Genomic DNA, 14,998 nt, shown 5'->3' with positions numbered 1-14,998 from the left:
GGCTATTTGAATTTTTAACTTTTTATTATTCATTTCTCCTTTTAACGGTTTTCTTTTTAAAGGAAGCTGTTCATCAAAGAGCATTTTGTTCATATATAGTTATTTTTTTACAGAGGAAAATACTGTACAACCTTTTTTTTTCTTCTCAAAACAATATCTGGAGGAATATCATCTACACACATTATTTTTCCCTATATTGTGATCATTTATTTCCAATGCCAAGCTCAGGAGATAACTCATGATCAGTGTGTCAACTTCTTGGTCGTACATATTCGCTCAATATAAACCAGAGGGTGGCTTTGACAGATTTATAATTTAGTACTACAGTAAGTGAGCATTGCCATGAACTTCTTCAGAATTAATTTAAAAAAAATCACAGTCCGTATTAGTGTTTCTTATCAGGGCACCAGTTTTTTCTGGTGCGCCCATTTGCTTTTTTTTTCAAACTGTCCAATCACAGAAGCAAAATAAAAACCAGTCTTTAAATAAATCACAGAACGACAGTTCTTTGTCACACTAACATCTATTTGTGCATTAAAGCAAAAGTGAACTAAAACAACATCTTTAAAGCAAATTCCCTGTTAAAAGATATATATCATTTTTTTTTCAGACGGTAAAAATGAACCTAAAAAGTGCAATAACACCCTAAAAATTTCTCATTGGAAGGTCACATAAATATTAAATAAAAACCGTTACAACAGGAGCTCAACCACAGCCATAGTGAATGGAAAACAAAATGCCGTTGAGACATTTTCGGTCTGTATATTTTCAACATAAAACACACTCCCTGACGCTTCCTCTGTCATCCCCCCTCGCTGCATCTGAGTGACTCATCGTTTCCTCTGGTCAGTCTGACCCCCCCCCCTCCCCCACACACACCTCCCGCTCCTCCTCCTCAACCGGACTCGTTGGCCGTTAATCACGACCTCGCCTTGCTTACAGATCGATATGCTTCTGACTAACAACACAACAAAACGACATTGTAATGCAAAGATGCAAATGGTAACAAAAATATCTTTAAATATGCTTATGAGTTATCTATCATCATCATCATCGTTTATCATCATGGTCAGCTAATATAAAAGTGCACTATCCACACACAAACTTGATTCCTCCGCAGGGGGGGTTAAATTACAAGGGCTGAGCTTGGTTTTTGGTGCTAGTCGAACATTTTCTAGCAGAATGTCAGAGAGAACTGTTGAGACTGCAGCTGAGACTGACCACACATTTACTGGTCAGTTCCACATGTTGAGAACAAAGAAAAACATCTGAGAGAGGTGGAACGAGCACAATGTAACTCCCCTGTCTCTCAGTGTCTAGTAATAATATTAATTAATAATAATAATATTAATACAGAAAAAAAGATCAAATGTTTGAACACATCCTGTTTCCCCTTAGTGATTCACATCCCTTTTTTTTCTGTGTCTCCTCGGCCCTGCAGTTCATGTTGCCTGAGCCAGCAATTTCCTTTTTGTATATCATCGTTCACACACACACTTACATATATAGTTATATAGAGAGATTTGTTTTTGTTTTTCTGACGTTTTGTTTTTTTATCCACACACAAAAAAGTGAAAAAAATAAAAATAAATTAAAGTCAAACATGCACGCACACACAAAAAGACTGATGTGTAGTAAAATGCTTTACATTGCTGCCCCGCGTGTAAAACAGGGCCTAATTCTGTGTGTCTCCGTTCATATTTTCTTAATGCATAATTGAATTAATAATGTTGGTCATCTTGTAAACATCATAATAAATCATTTTGGGCCGTCATTTTCTCCACGCTGTTGTTGTTTTTTTGTTGTCATCTGAAGTCTCTAAACATGATAAATGACGCCCCTTTTCATTTTTGTTTGTTCAAAGTACACAGAGTTTTTCTTCAGTTTCTACAGTCACTCGCAGTTCTCTTTCTTTTCATGGGTCAACGTCTTGCTTTTCCAGTTGGGAAGTATCAGTGTGGTTAACGGAAGCATCAAAACTTTCGCCATTGTCCTTTTCACCGTATGGCTCCGCTGTTGAATCATCATTCGAGTCAGTGTTGAGATCCTCCTCTGCCTCCTCCTCTTCCTCCTCCTCCTCTTCTTCCTCCTCCTCAGCGTGCGCCTCCTCCTCTGGCGACAGGTCATCTTCGGCCTCTCCGGATGTTCCCGTGGTGTCGTCCTGAGGTGCCTGCAGACCCAGCGGGGGCGTGGCGTTGTGGCCAGACCGCGCTGCCTCGTGGTGCATCTTCTTGCTGAGGTCCAGTGAGTCGCTGAGACCCAGACCAGCTGCGTTCTTCAGGAAGAACAGGGAGCTGCTGGTGTCGGTGCTCAGGTTGAGGGAGCTGTCCAGGCTGAGGGAGGATGGCGGGTACGGGTGGTTGTACTCAGACGCGATGTGGCCTGTTGGGTAGAGCATAGAGCGAGCGCTGCTGTTGATGGTGTGGGAAAACCCGTGGAGGCCTCCAGGTGAGGAAGTAGAAAGACTCATGGAGACTGGAGGGATTGCAGACACACTTCCTCCCAGGTGGTGCACTGCTTCTTGTTGGGGCGACACAGACGGCAGCTCGCCACGCTCCTGCTTCTCATGCTTTCTCTTGTGGGAGTCCATCTGGGACATGCCCACCACCGTGTGCTTGCACTCAGGGAAGGTGCAGTGGAAGTGCGAGCACTTGAGCTTATATTTGCAGTCGGGAACCTCACAATCGACACTGGAGCTGAACTGGCAGAAACCGGCGGCGCTGATCACATCTTGCTTGCCGTGGTGCTTGCGGTGGGCCGTCACCTTGGTGCTGTCGGTGCAGCGGAAGCCGCAGCGCAGACAGTGGAAGTGGGTGCTGTTGCCTGAAAACTGGCAGTCAGTGAAGTTGCAGCTGAGGGAGGATTTGAAGCGCTTGAAGTCGTCCAGGACCAGGTTGTCCACGCGGTCGTGGTGCTGCGCATGCTTGTACATGTGGGTGCGGCCGCAGAACTTGTAGCCGCAGTTCTCACGTGTGCAGTGGTAGTGGGTCACCTTCAGAGAAAACTGGCAGCCCGAGTCCTTGCAGTTCTCGTAGAGGTCATAGCGGCGGAAGCCCTCCAGCATCATGCCCTCATCCAGCATCTTACGTGATGAGGCGGTCTTGCGGCGCTTGCCGTATGGTGACATGTCCTCGATGATCCAGAAGCGCTTCTTTGAACCCGTGGCTGTGGGAATGGAGATGGTGTTTCCTGAAAGAAAGGAAGGAAGCACATTAAAGAACAATCAGTCGATTCACAAAGTAAAACCCACAAACTACAAGCAAATTACACTGCGCGACCGCCTTACTTTAAACTCTAATGTGCAACCTTACTCAGCCAAAAGTGGTTCACAGCTGAGTAAGCATAGAGAGCCACACAGTTTTTTATTCCTAATTCCCAGAATGATTAAAGGAGGGGGAAAATGATAGATTGACTTTGGAACATGACACTTTTACAGGGTGTCTCCAGCCTCCAAACAGAGGCGGAGCTGTGGGTCTTAACCGACCCTCTTATCTCCATGTTGTTTTATGAGGGGCACCCACCTTTTGCAACACCCTGGGGTCACTGCTAATGATGTGATCCCTGTTCTGCAAGACAGGAAGCAGTGGGCCTCGATAAAACTTGAGGCGTGATTAAAATAAGAGGCTGCTGTTGCAGCCTTGTTAATGGAAGCTAAACAAGGCCCAGGCTTCATACTACAGGTGCCAAATTTACCGCTCTATCTCTAAATCCTCGTGATACTAAAAGTGACCTCACACGCAATGGTGTAAGAGATTAATACACATTTGTTCTGTCACTGTACCCAGTCAGTAAAGTAAGCATGCACATTTCATCAGTTTTAAACAAATGTTGCATGCTGGAAAGCCACTTTTATTTTCTTCTACAGAGAAAGTTGAATCACACAGTTCAGTTAAATCCTACACAGGACTGACAGCTGCAGTGTTGGTTTGCGCCGGGGATAAGTACCTGCAGCATCCTGAACTATAGGGACGTCATTTTTAACCGGAGACGGAGTGGCAATGATGGGGCTGAAAGCTGGTGTGTTGGTTGGCATGACAACACTCCGAGTGGCTCCCAGAGAGGCGCTGAGCAGAGAGTATGACAGACAGGATGGAGAGAGGAGGTATGGGAGTGAGGGGAGAGGAGGTCGAAGGAGAGCAGGAGAAAGGGATGGGGCCTGGGACTGGAGGCCAGGCTGAGGAGCGGAGGGAGGAGGAGGTGGTGGTGGAGGAGGAGGAGGAGGGGAAGAAGGAGGTGCATTTTGGGTAGCGCTAGTGTCAGCAGGGGTGGTAGGAGCAGAAGTGGTGGCGGGGTAGCCTTGTCCTGGAGAGACAGGTTGACCAGAGAGGGTGAAGGACAGACAAGAGGGGAAGAAACACACAGACCGGCACACACACACACACACACACACACACACACAAAAACAAGGGCCAAATCACACGCGCGCACACACAGAGGGATGGGAGGTAAAAAGGGAAAGATAAAAGATAAGAGAATGATACAAAATGAGGCCCATTCAAGACAAGTAACCCAAACACCAGCCAAAAACAACAATGATGAGAGTAGTGGATAATACTGGCAACACGTGGAGAAATGTGAAAATCACAGGCAGGCTCAGATTTAGAAAAAAGCAGGAGGAGAACCCATTTATTCAGTAAGTTTGAGGGGAAAGAGGCTGCTTCTCCTTTCCTGTCCTATCCACCCCACTAAAAGTGCTAAAGTAGACATAAAGCCACAGGGATGATCTCTGGCCAAAGGAAAATGTAATAAGCTACACACAGTGCAATAACTCAAACTACTGATGTACAAAATGGATGTTTTATGAGGATGACCAGGCAAACTGCAAAAGATCTTGTCCTCGACTCAGAGCATAAGAATACAGCATTGTCATCAGCCTCGTATAATATGACTGATGTCTCATTGTTCTATTGATCAAACTACTAAATCATGAAATACATGATTGAAGAATGTATGAAATGACAAGTTGCTGGTTTTCTGAGTAAGGTAGATGAGTGACGCATGATGAACGATGCTGAATGTCACTTGTATTGCACTATTCACCTGTTAGACTGAACTGTATTAAAAGCTCTTCATGCTGACACTTTGTCTTATTCTCACCTGCTGGAGAGCCATCATTGCCTACAGGTGTGCTGGTGCAGCTCCGGTCCTGGTTGGAGGACTCAGAGGAGAGGCCCAAGGGGCTGCCCCCTCCTCCCATGTAGTCCATGTAATCATCAGTCTCCTCCATCATGCTGGAGGAGAAGCTGGAGTTGATACCAGCCTGGTTGGCTAAAGGCCCAGACATCATACCATGCTGCATCTCATCTGCCCTCTGACCGAGTGGCATCACCTGGGAAACATAATAATCATCATTGTAAAGGGACATAAGAAACAAACCAACATCCGTTGATATAGCGTGTCATTAATGCAGGTGTTGTCACTTGGCGTTTGACCAAGAATTTCTCAAAACCTCTGAAGTATTTTGAAAGAATGAAACCCGCACGTCATTATGTGAAGGCTTCAAACCGAAAAAAGAACAAACAGAACTAGAAAATCCACATATTGAAATTCACGTTCAGTACAGGATGTACTTTGGAGGTTAAGGTGGGAAACGGAAAACACCCCAGAGTGAAAAATTCATCCAAAGAATGTCATGAGTGATTTGTCATTGACTGGTGTGACAGGATATGAACGGTACTGTTTTTTTACACAACACCGAATGAACTCATTACTCTTTTACTTGAATATGACTCACAGAGCACGAAGCACGATTTAAGAAACACCCAAACTAGGTACATAGTGTAAGTCACAATTACTTTGCATTTTAACATTTAATAAGTAGGCCTCATCATTTTTGAGCCAAAATAGAAAGAAAACTTAGGATTTGTTTTAAAATTTGTAATAAAAAACTTAAAATGAAAGTAAATATCTGTTCTCAAAAATACATTGTGCAGTGAAAGACTTAGGGTTAGTAGCGTCTTTTTTATCTTCTCATTTTTTAATTTCACTTTCTATAACCCGAAGATTTCCTCCACAGTGCTTCTTGGAAGACAACCTTTTTTTAAATCATCTATTTGCAGCAGAAACCACACTACAATGATCTGTGTCGGTGAAAACACAACATTTGGGTGAAAATCCATTTAAATATTTCTGTTTCTTTTTAAACATTTGGGTATTTTTCTGGCAAGAACTGACAAAAACAAAATCACTGAGCCTTAAAAATAGAAAATTAGAGTCAAACATCTATGCTGCATAAATAGCCTGTTTTATCTCTCAGTAAAACGGTGTGCAGCTTTGCTGGAATATGTTTCATTAAAACATTCAACACCTGTTTTACCTCACTGCGGTGTTCCGCACGTATTTTCACATAATTACCCTTTCCATAATGACACGTGTTAGATGTCACCATTTGTGTGTTTGTACCTGTGATGGGACTCTGTCAAAGTTCTTCCCCAGCATCCGCCTCATGTGTTTGCGTGCATGTGAGGTCATCTGGTGCTTGAGCAGGAAGGAGAACTGGCAACCCGCGCGGATGCAGTGGAAGTGGCTGTTGACTTGGTTATACTTACAACCTGCGAAAAGAAACCAGTAACAGTTGTAAACTCTCCGTTCACAGATTAATTTGTCTCTGAGAGCAGCGACTGCAATGAACGCAATATCATCAGTGAGACGGTGTTATGATTAGATCAAACACAAAGTGAAATATTTTTAGGTTTTTTTAATTTCATGATATAGCTCTGACAAAAGAGAGATCGGGTTTCAAAGTGTTTCAGAGTGTACATGTAGGAGGAATATTAGATCACTTCAGTGTCACACTGAGCAAGTCAAGGCTTCTGTGCACCGAACCTGTGGAGCTCTTTTATTACACTGACATGCTTTATTCAATTAGGAATTTACATAAATAAATTCTCATTTTCTGTGGGCCAATAATGCACACACCCCTGCAAACCAAAGTAAATATACAATTATTACCATATTAAATTCATTTTTCAAAGTATCTCCATTGTCATTTTTTCCTTTTGTTCTCCATTGTACTGCTGTCTGCTTCATATTCTTCTGTTCTTTTCTCCTGTTTTAACCAGTCTGGCTCTAATTGCTTTATGATTTCAAATTAAATGAATGTTCCGTTTTGTGTCTGTTAATCAAATACCATTATATAAAAGCAGGCAGAAATAATTGAAAGAGTAACATGCTGGGCAGGTGCTTGCATGTCAGTAACCATGGCACCCAGTTTAAGAGCACAACACGTCTGTGTCATCAAATAGCTTTTGCACACACAACGTTTTAAACACGCAAAGTTGAGCAAATAACAGTAACCCCGTGACATGGAGGGCCCTTTGTGAGACAGAAACCAGGTAACATCATCAGCGGTGTTCAGTTTAATGTTGCTGCCATGGATACTGGCAACCCATCAATTCTTTATGACTCGAGAGCTACCGATGGTAATCCTTTCTGTTTCCCCCCCCCAGCCCGAACAATACAGTTGGCAGATCAGGCTGGGGACAAAAAACAGCTGTTTAGGGCCTGTTTTTGTTTGCTTTGTTTCTGCGTTCTGAAAAGCTTGTGTAACCGCCTGAAAAAAACAGATCACTTTTAATTCATTTCTGTGTGATGGCAGCGGTGGCTGTGAGGCGCAGCTTCAGAACACAAACAGGCTAAACCAGACAAGCCGGATAATTAACAAACACAAACCTAATTGCTCATTTCTGACAGGGGCAAAAGGAAGAAGAAAACAACCTGGATGTGATTGCCCCCTTTGACGTTATTGCTCATATAGTACAGGCAAGACTACCTTTGGGACTTGAGGTGCCATTGTGAATATGCAAAACACAGCAACAAAACCTATGAGGCAGACTTGTTTCATGCCTCTTAAACAACTCAAACGGCACGACAGTGTGTTTGCCAACACTGGTCTCTCTCCCTTTGTAAACACAGAGAATATCCTCTTGCAACAGCAACTGAAAATCAATCCACATCTTTCTCAATTTAACACCTTTAATCCACACTTCTCTCCTCGTAAAATATCAAAAGCTGAGTGTTAAGACATGTGGGATGATGAAGAGGCAAAGACAAAAAGGTAAAAAACTTAGACAGGATCAGAAGTATTTTTCCTTACCCAGCCTTCCACACTCCTCCCTCTTGGTGAAATATTTGAAGCCGTTGGCGGCACGGCGCTCCGCCTTCTCGTGCTTCTTGACGTGCCACGGCAGCTTAGTGGTGATGTTGGTGACAAAGTAGCAGCCGGGCCGCAGACAGTGATAGTGGCCCCTCATTCTGAACTCGCAGTGCTGCAGGAGAGGCACATAATTTCCAATTTCATGAGTCAAACGTGGTGAATGTTTGAAAGCCGAAGGAGCTGATTAACAATATTTGATGTTTCTTTGTGAGCAAAGTTAAAGTGAACGCTAAACAAAAACATAATCAACACCTCACAGTGTTTTCCTTTCTGGTCATTTGGAACATCCCACATTTCTAAGTATGATAGCTTTTTTTTCTGAGGCTTCCCACAAACACCCCTCCTTTCTAACATGTCTGTACACCACCATCTGTTTGTGATGCTCAGATCCCAAAGGACTGGGCCAAATAAGATCTGCTCAGTTCAGGAGATGGAGACTAAAGGGAGGAGGGGAGGAGGTGGAGGGAGGAGGAGGGAGACGGGGGGACTTTTTGTGAGAGGGGTGATTTTCGACACATTAATGAATTCATTTAAACGGTTTTCCAAATACGGGCTCATGAGAGCAGGCAGGGGCTGCCATTTAGGTTTCATTTGCGAAGCATTCCCCTGATTTTTGCCCTATTCCAGACAGCCTTGTTTACTGTGCAAGTGACAATGATTTATTGGGTAATATCAGCTAAATTGGCCTTTTCTGAGAGGAGAATGCGGCAGTCAAAATGACATCATTGACATATAAACAGGCATTACTGGGGTGAGTCGACTGTCTTTTTCAGCAGAGATGGAAGACGGGGAGCAGCGGTTGTGAAAGCCTTGAGTCAAATAACCTCAAACACTGGTCTAATAGATAGCATACTTCATGCTTAGAAAACTCTGGGGGATGACAGTAGGTGATTCAGCTCCTGGCTGAGTTATCAAGCTGCACACTCACCTGGTTGGGACAGAGACACTGGAGAGAGTAGTAGGAGAACTGGTCACGGATGTTGACCAGGTTGTTGCTGGGGTTGATGTGGTCCAAACAGTGGGACTCTGCCTTGCCAGACGTCTTGCACACATACTTGCAATTCCCAAACAAGCAGTGGAAGTGGAACTTGTTTGAGTACTTACAGTCAGTAGCCAAACAGGGATCACTGGATGAATAAAAATGGAAAACACAGTTTAATAAAAACTTGGCCCAAAGAGGAAAATAAAAACATTCTAATGTGATGTAATAAGACACAAATAAATGTCTCTCCTACTTTTCCTGGAACTGCAGGAAACCAGGTTTGACTTGTGGCTTAGCGTTCTCCAGAGAGGTGGTGGCCAGAGGGGAGTTGGCCGGCAGGTTGGGCATCGAGGCCGACATCTGAGGGATGCTGCCAGTCAGCTGCTTCCAGGCCAGCAGGGAGGGAGGAGGGGAGCTGTAGCCACCGGAGGAGGTGAGGTGTGCCACATCCATAGAGGGATTGTTGGCCATAGAGACGGGGGCAGCAGGCTGCAGCGGGTTCCCCTCACCAGAGTCCTTGCCCTCACCAAACTGAGGCTCCGACTTCACTTTCATGGTGGCTCGCAGGTGGAAGCTGAAAAACAAGATGGAAGCTCATTTTTAGAGAAACCATCAATTTTTTCATTTTCTGATAATGAACCAGTTTTCACACTCACTTTGCATGTTTTATGGCCCCATCCACAGTGCTGAAGAGTGCACCACAGTCCTCTACCAGGCAGTGAAAGTGCACTTTCTGAAGGAAGTCACACTGTGCCTCACAGAAGTCATCAGTGTCAAACCTTAACATAGATAACAAAGGCGGTTCTCAGATAAACAACAAATGCTAAGAGGACAACTGGCTTAACTCTGACGGTAAACGTTGTATATCCGCTGCACTGTAAGTCATCACAAATTCCTGCATGACCAGATTCTTTATGTTTCAGGGGGTTTCCAGGCATACAGTATGTGAGGAATTGGATTTACAGAGAAAGGCCTTCTATTTACAGTACTTTAAAACTCTCTGACTGTTTTCTCACTATCAAAATGAAATGAGTCAAGTGTGCTGCATGTTTCATACCTGCGGAGATATGTCCTCCAGATCTCAGTGGGTTTTTCTGGCGTGGGCCTCTTCAGAACTCGGTTCAGATACTGTGCTGCCTCTGCAGCGTTGCTGCCCTGGCCTGCCTCCAGCTCTGTCTTCAGGTTCATGGCGTTGAACAGGGCAGGGTTCACCTGTGACATCTACAAAACACATAGCACGTAAACAACCAGCTGCTTGGTTAGCTGAGCATACGTAAGTTGGGCACTTGCATATGTTAGTGAGAGTGTGAGAGTTAACACACACACAGACAAACACACACACACACACAAATGTTTTGGCGAGGCTAAAAAGCGCAGCCAGATTTACAAACATCCAGGCTTTTGCTTGAGTGCAGGCCAAGCGTGTTTGCCAAGCGCCCTCTGGGAGTAACTGTTAACCCTTTTATGTGATGTGGTTGCTTGAATCAAACCCCCAAAAGCTGACATGACACGAGGAGCTGTTGGACAACAGGTCTTAGAGCTCCTCCACTGTCTGGGTTTAATGACTGCTTTGAGGAGAACAACGCTGAAGTTAAGCTCTCCTGGGGAGAGGTTAAAAAAGACAACACGTGTCGAGGGAGGGAGGAGGTTTTGATCAGTTTGTGAGGGTAGAAAAAATGGAGGCTGATCTGTCATTACACCATCAATGTGATGGAAACCACCTAGCACATTGTTATCAATCAGATAAGACGTATGATTAAGACAATGTCCATTTTAATCTTCACAAAAAATACCGCACGTTTAAATTTCCATACACTAACATTTAGCCTGGTAAAAAATGAGCGCAAGCGCCTTCATGCTTTTTTTCTGCTCTGACTTTTTAATCAAATAATTTACCAACTCTATAAATAAATGTAGAGAGAGGCGGGGGAAGAAAAAGTATAAAGGAGGAGAAAAAATGGACGGTGAGTTCAAAACAGCTCATCAAAAAACAAACATCTCTATATATCTGGCATGGCACCCAGCTACTGCTTCATTATATTAATTTGTGAGAGGTGCAGTGAAAATTACACTGTATGAAAAATGGCTGGAAAATTTAAATGATACAAACTCATCTTATTAGCGGTGAAACATTAAAAAACAAACAGGCCCCTCCGCGTCCCGCTAATTTGTCTTTGGATGAAAGGCGTTTGATGGATGGATCTTACCTTATTCATAAGCGAGGATAAAAGAGATGTATTCCCTGGTACAGGGTGTCCGTTTGATTCATTACTGGAACAAGGAAAATGAACAATGTTTAGTCAAGATTTGCATGAGAACAGTAAATATTACTATTTATCACACAAGGTGTGCCTGTATAATGAAGAAGAAAAATGCTGTCTTCTTAAGAAATAAGATCTACAGTGAGTTGGAGGGAAAATTGGAGCTGAAGGTTTATATAAACATCCCTCTCTCAAAAACAGGGAGTAATATGTTGTGGATTTTATAATTGTATGCACATGTAATGAGATATTTTTGATAAATAATTGTGAATATAACCCTGGCTGCCAAGAATGTAGAAATCATCAATCAATCTGAGAAACCTTATTTATGTGTTGATTTATTTTGTGAATACATTATGTGAATTTACTACAAGAACCAACATTTTCTATATAGAATTAACCCTCTGTGTTCCATGCAGCTGTGTACCTGTGGTCTTTTTTGCTCAGGTCCAGGCTGTGTTCCTGCGTGGAGTCTTGGGAGGCCCCAGAAGTGGCATCCACTGGCTCCTGCTTCACTTGAACCAGATTGAACTGGCTGGCTGAAGCCGGCTGCCCGTTCCCTGAGGATGAAGACAGAGACGCAGAGGAGAGAAGAGACAACAAAGTTATTGTTGGTCAGCATTATTATCCTATGACGAGATCCAATCTGACTTCTGTCCTGGCCCGAAAAGAATACTCCGAGTGATAATTATTGCGAAATTATGTCAGGCCGTCAAGCCTTTTAAATGGTGATTGAGAGGCGGGAGATATGAGGGAAAAAGACTCCTTTTTCTGCAGCACTTGTCACAACTCATTTGCCAGGCTGCCTCTTAACTGGTCATTAAGTGAGATGCTAATGCTGAGGGAAAGTGGCAGTCTCAGATTGGCCACCCCTCCCCCCTCCCCCCTACTCCCTTCCCACCTTCCCAGGCTCATCGTTGGCCTGACAACGGACGGCAGCCAATGCCACTGAGCATACCCACAAGGAACAGGGGTGCTATGTCGGTCAGATTGGAGCTGACAGCCAATCAGATTGGTTCAAATAGCATGACCTCTCGATCACATTCTCCTCCAAATAGGTATTCAGTGGATGCTGTGAGCGAGGACAGGAGCGCTTAAATGAAATAAATAAAGACGAGGGGATGACGTGGGGGAAAAATGCTGACAGGAAGGTGAATTCTGCCCTGCTCCCCCATCCCCAAGGGATTGAAATATTAATTTGTCCTGGGGCTACAGAGAGAAAGCGGGGCTTTTGGTAGACAATAAGTGGCGTTTTATTTTTAAAAAAATATGTGAGTGGGAGGGGTGACCCCCGTGTACCCTCTCAGACACTGTAAGACTGGAGAGCACCAGCGGCCATGATTGGTTTGGTGAGGAATCTGTTGTTTAGAAATAGAGACTGGTGCTGAGGGATAGTGACAGGCAAGGTCATGGGCAACCAAGTGTGTGCCCTTGGCCCTCAGCCTGGTGAGGCCCCTCTCCTTTTTCTTGCTGGGGAGAAAACAAGACGAGCCTACGTAAGGGGGAAACCGAGCAGAGTTCCCCCTGCTACAAGATGACCCAGAGACATATCAGGCAGAATAGGAGTGGAAAAGCCAGTCTTGGGCCTTGTCAGCTGAAAGCTAGGAGATGAGGAAGTGTCAGTGTCAGTTCAGTTTGACAATGGCTGAGGTTGGAGGGGCTGGAGGTGGGGTGGGGCTAAAGGAAAACAGCAGTCAAACAATTTTGCGTCTGGTTTGAGGTCGCTGAATGCTAACCAAGTCTCCGTCCTCCCCTCCCCCCCGACTTGATAAGAGTACACCCAAAATTAACTAGCCAGACACATCCTGCCTTGTCATTGACAATTAAATCAACACTCAGACCAAATGAGAGCACATTATATCAAGAGCATCCACTCATATATGTACATCTACATATGATCATCAGGCAGATTAAAGCATTCCTTTACTATATCAGAGGATAAATTGACTGTTTAAGGTGGATTATACAGCTAAAGTCTCTTATTCTGCTGCACATCATGCAGTTATAATTTTCTATCTACTTCCCAAAGAAGGAGAACAAATGAGTTTGACTCAAAGCAGCTTCTTTCTGGAAATTATCCAGGAATAATGTAGCACCATGTAATTACTCCGGATAAGATACAGAGCTTGTGAAAGATCATTTGTACTGTGTGTCTAATTAGTAAACCCTTCAGATGCTCGAATCTCTGGGAAAAAACACTTAGGGGTAAATTAGAGCGGAACATTAATAAAAAAAAAAAGAAAGAATACTGAGAAAATGCTGAAAGCAGAAACAGGAAAAATGCACAATTCACCACAACAGAGGTGCAGTTTCACAACCCCAATGAAAAAATAAACACTGTGAAAAATAGCCACAAACACTGTGACTTTTTTCACACCTTTTCGACAGAGAAGCACAAACCACTTCCTCCTCTTTTTAGCCCCAAATGTCCTGTTCACACATTTTATGAAGCAAATATGAGAAACAAAACTGCAGCTACCCCTCCATCCTGTATGTGCACAGAACTTTAACGATAAAGTGTGTGCTTGAGATCGGGGAGCTTTGTTATCCGGCAGAGAGATCTGAAATGCAGCCTCTCAGTGAGACAAACCAGAGGGGTGGTGAAGGCACCATCTGTGGAGGCCCCACCCTCAGTGGGGGCCTTCCCAGTGTGTAGACTACCTGCTGGAAGCCCAGAGGTGGAGCTCAGCCTGACAGCCTGGGCTCAGCTCGGCTCCCCGGAGCAGCTGCCCCAGCTCTCTCCCAGGGCCTGTCCTGCTCCGGGAACACCACCAGGAATTGTAATCCTTCCCAGTCCCAACATCCGGAGATGCTCCCCCTAGCAGCCCCATTTACAATCCGCACCCCACCTGCTCAGGCTCAGCACAGGAGGCCCCGCTGCTACTGAATGCAAGACTGTGCTCTGCAGTGCATTATCAATTTAATGCTTTAACTTCATTTTCATTTTTCAGAAGCTTTGTTTAGAGCAATATGATAAACAAAGACAAGGCAATTACCTCCAAAATTTATGTGAATTGTGTTTATGCTAAACAGATATTGACATGTTTTCGTGGGAACAGAAGGTTTCTAGAAATTCAAAAAGTGTGTCTTTGTTGATGCATGCAAGTGTGTCGGAGTTCTTGTATCAGCGAAAAAAAAAAGCCTCTTTCTCAGCTCTGGTGCATTGAGTCATTTCTGCCTGAGTGATTTCTGTTTTTTATCAGTTTGCATAGAGGATACGGAAAAAGAAAAAAAAACAACATTTTTTGTTCTCGCAATTTCTGAACTTAATTTCATTCCACCTCCATTTGCTTGGAACGGGCGCAGACATAGATAAGAGACCAATGATGAGGAAACATGTTCGACACAAGCCCCAGGAGCCCCCACTCTGAACATCATAAGAGACTTTTACAGGCTCTACTCTCCCCTGTCAGCGCATTTATCTCCAAATGGATTGGGGGTATCTAACAAACGATCAACACAATAACAAGCCCAGAGCAGAGGACTATGCCTCCGGTATGTCCCTTTAAGCCTGAAAGCAGCAGTTTTTCTGCCTTTTCTCTCCACTGTGGGATAGTGATAGAAATGACCTTTGAGTGCACTTTCTCTTCTCTGGCAGTA

General features: G+C 44.0%; 1 protein-coding gene across 1 annotated transcript in view; it reads right to left on the bottom strand.

Moving 5' to 3' along the window:
- Positions 1-894: 894 nt before the first annotated feature.
- The window catches only part of casz1 (castor zinc finger 1), a 75,271-nt gene continuing 61,167 nt past the window's right edge, over positions 895-14,998 (bottom strand). The window contains exons 9-18 of the mRNA XM_073469473.1: positions 11,826-11,958; positions 11,345-11,408; positions 10,195-10,358; positions 9,794-9,916; positions 9,391-9,711; positions 9,084-9,282; positions 8,096-8,267; positions 6,403-6,551; positions 5,098-5,329; positions 895-3,189 (exon numbers count right to left, since the gene is read on the bottom strand). Of these exons, the coding sequence (XP_073325574.1) occupies positions 1,916-3,189; positions 5,098-5,329; positions 6,403-6,551; positions 8,096-8,267; positions 9,084-9,282; positions 9,391-9,711; positions 9,794-9,916; positions 10,195-10,358; positions 11,345-11,408; positions 11,826-11,958 (2,831 nt within the window). The 3' untranslated portion in view covers positions 895-1,915. The remainder of the gene's footprint in view (positions 3,190-5,097; positions 5,330-6,402; positions 6,552-8,095; positions 8,268-9,083; positions 9,283-9,390; positions 9,712-9,793; positions 9,917-10,194; positions 10,359-11,344; positions 11,409-11,825; positions 11,959-14,998) is intronic.

Source organism: Pagrus major, chromosome 7 (genome assembly GCF_040436345.1).
Source record: "Pagrus major chromosome 7, Pma_NU_1.0".
NCBI classification, from domain to species: Eukaryota; Metazoa; Chordata; class Actinopteri; order Spariformes; family Sparidae; genus Pagrus; species Pagrus major.
Note: the sequence above shows the minus strand (reverse complement) of the source record. Positions and strands in the feature narration are given on the sequence as shown.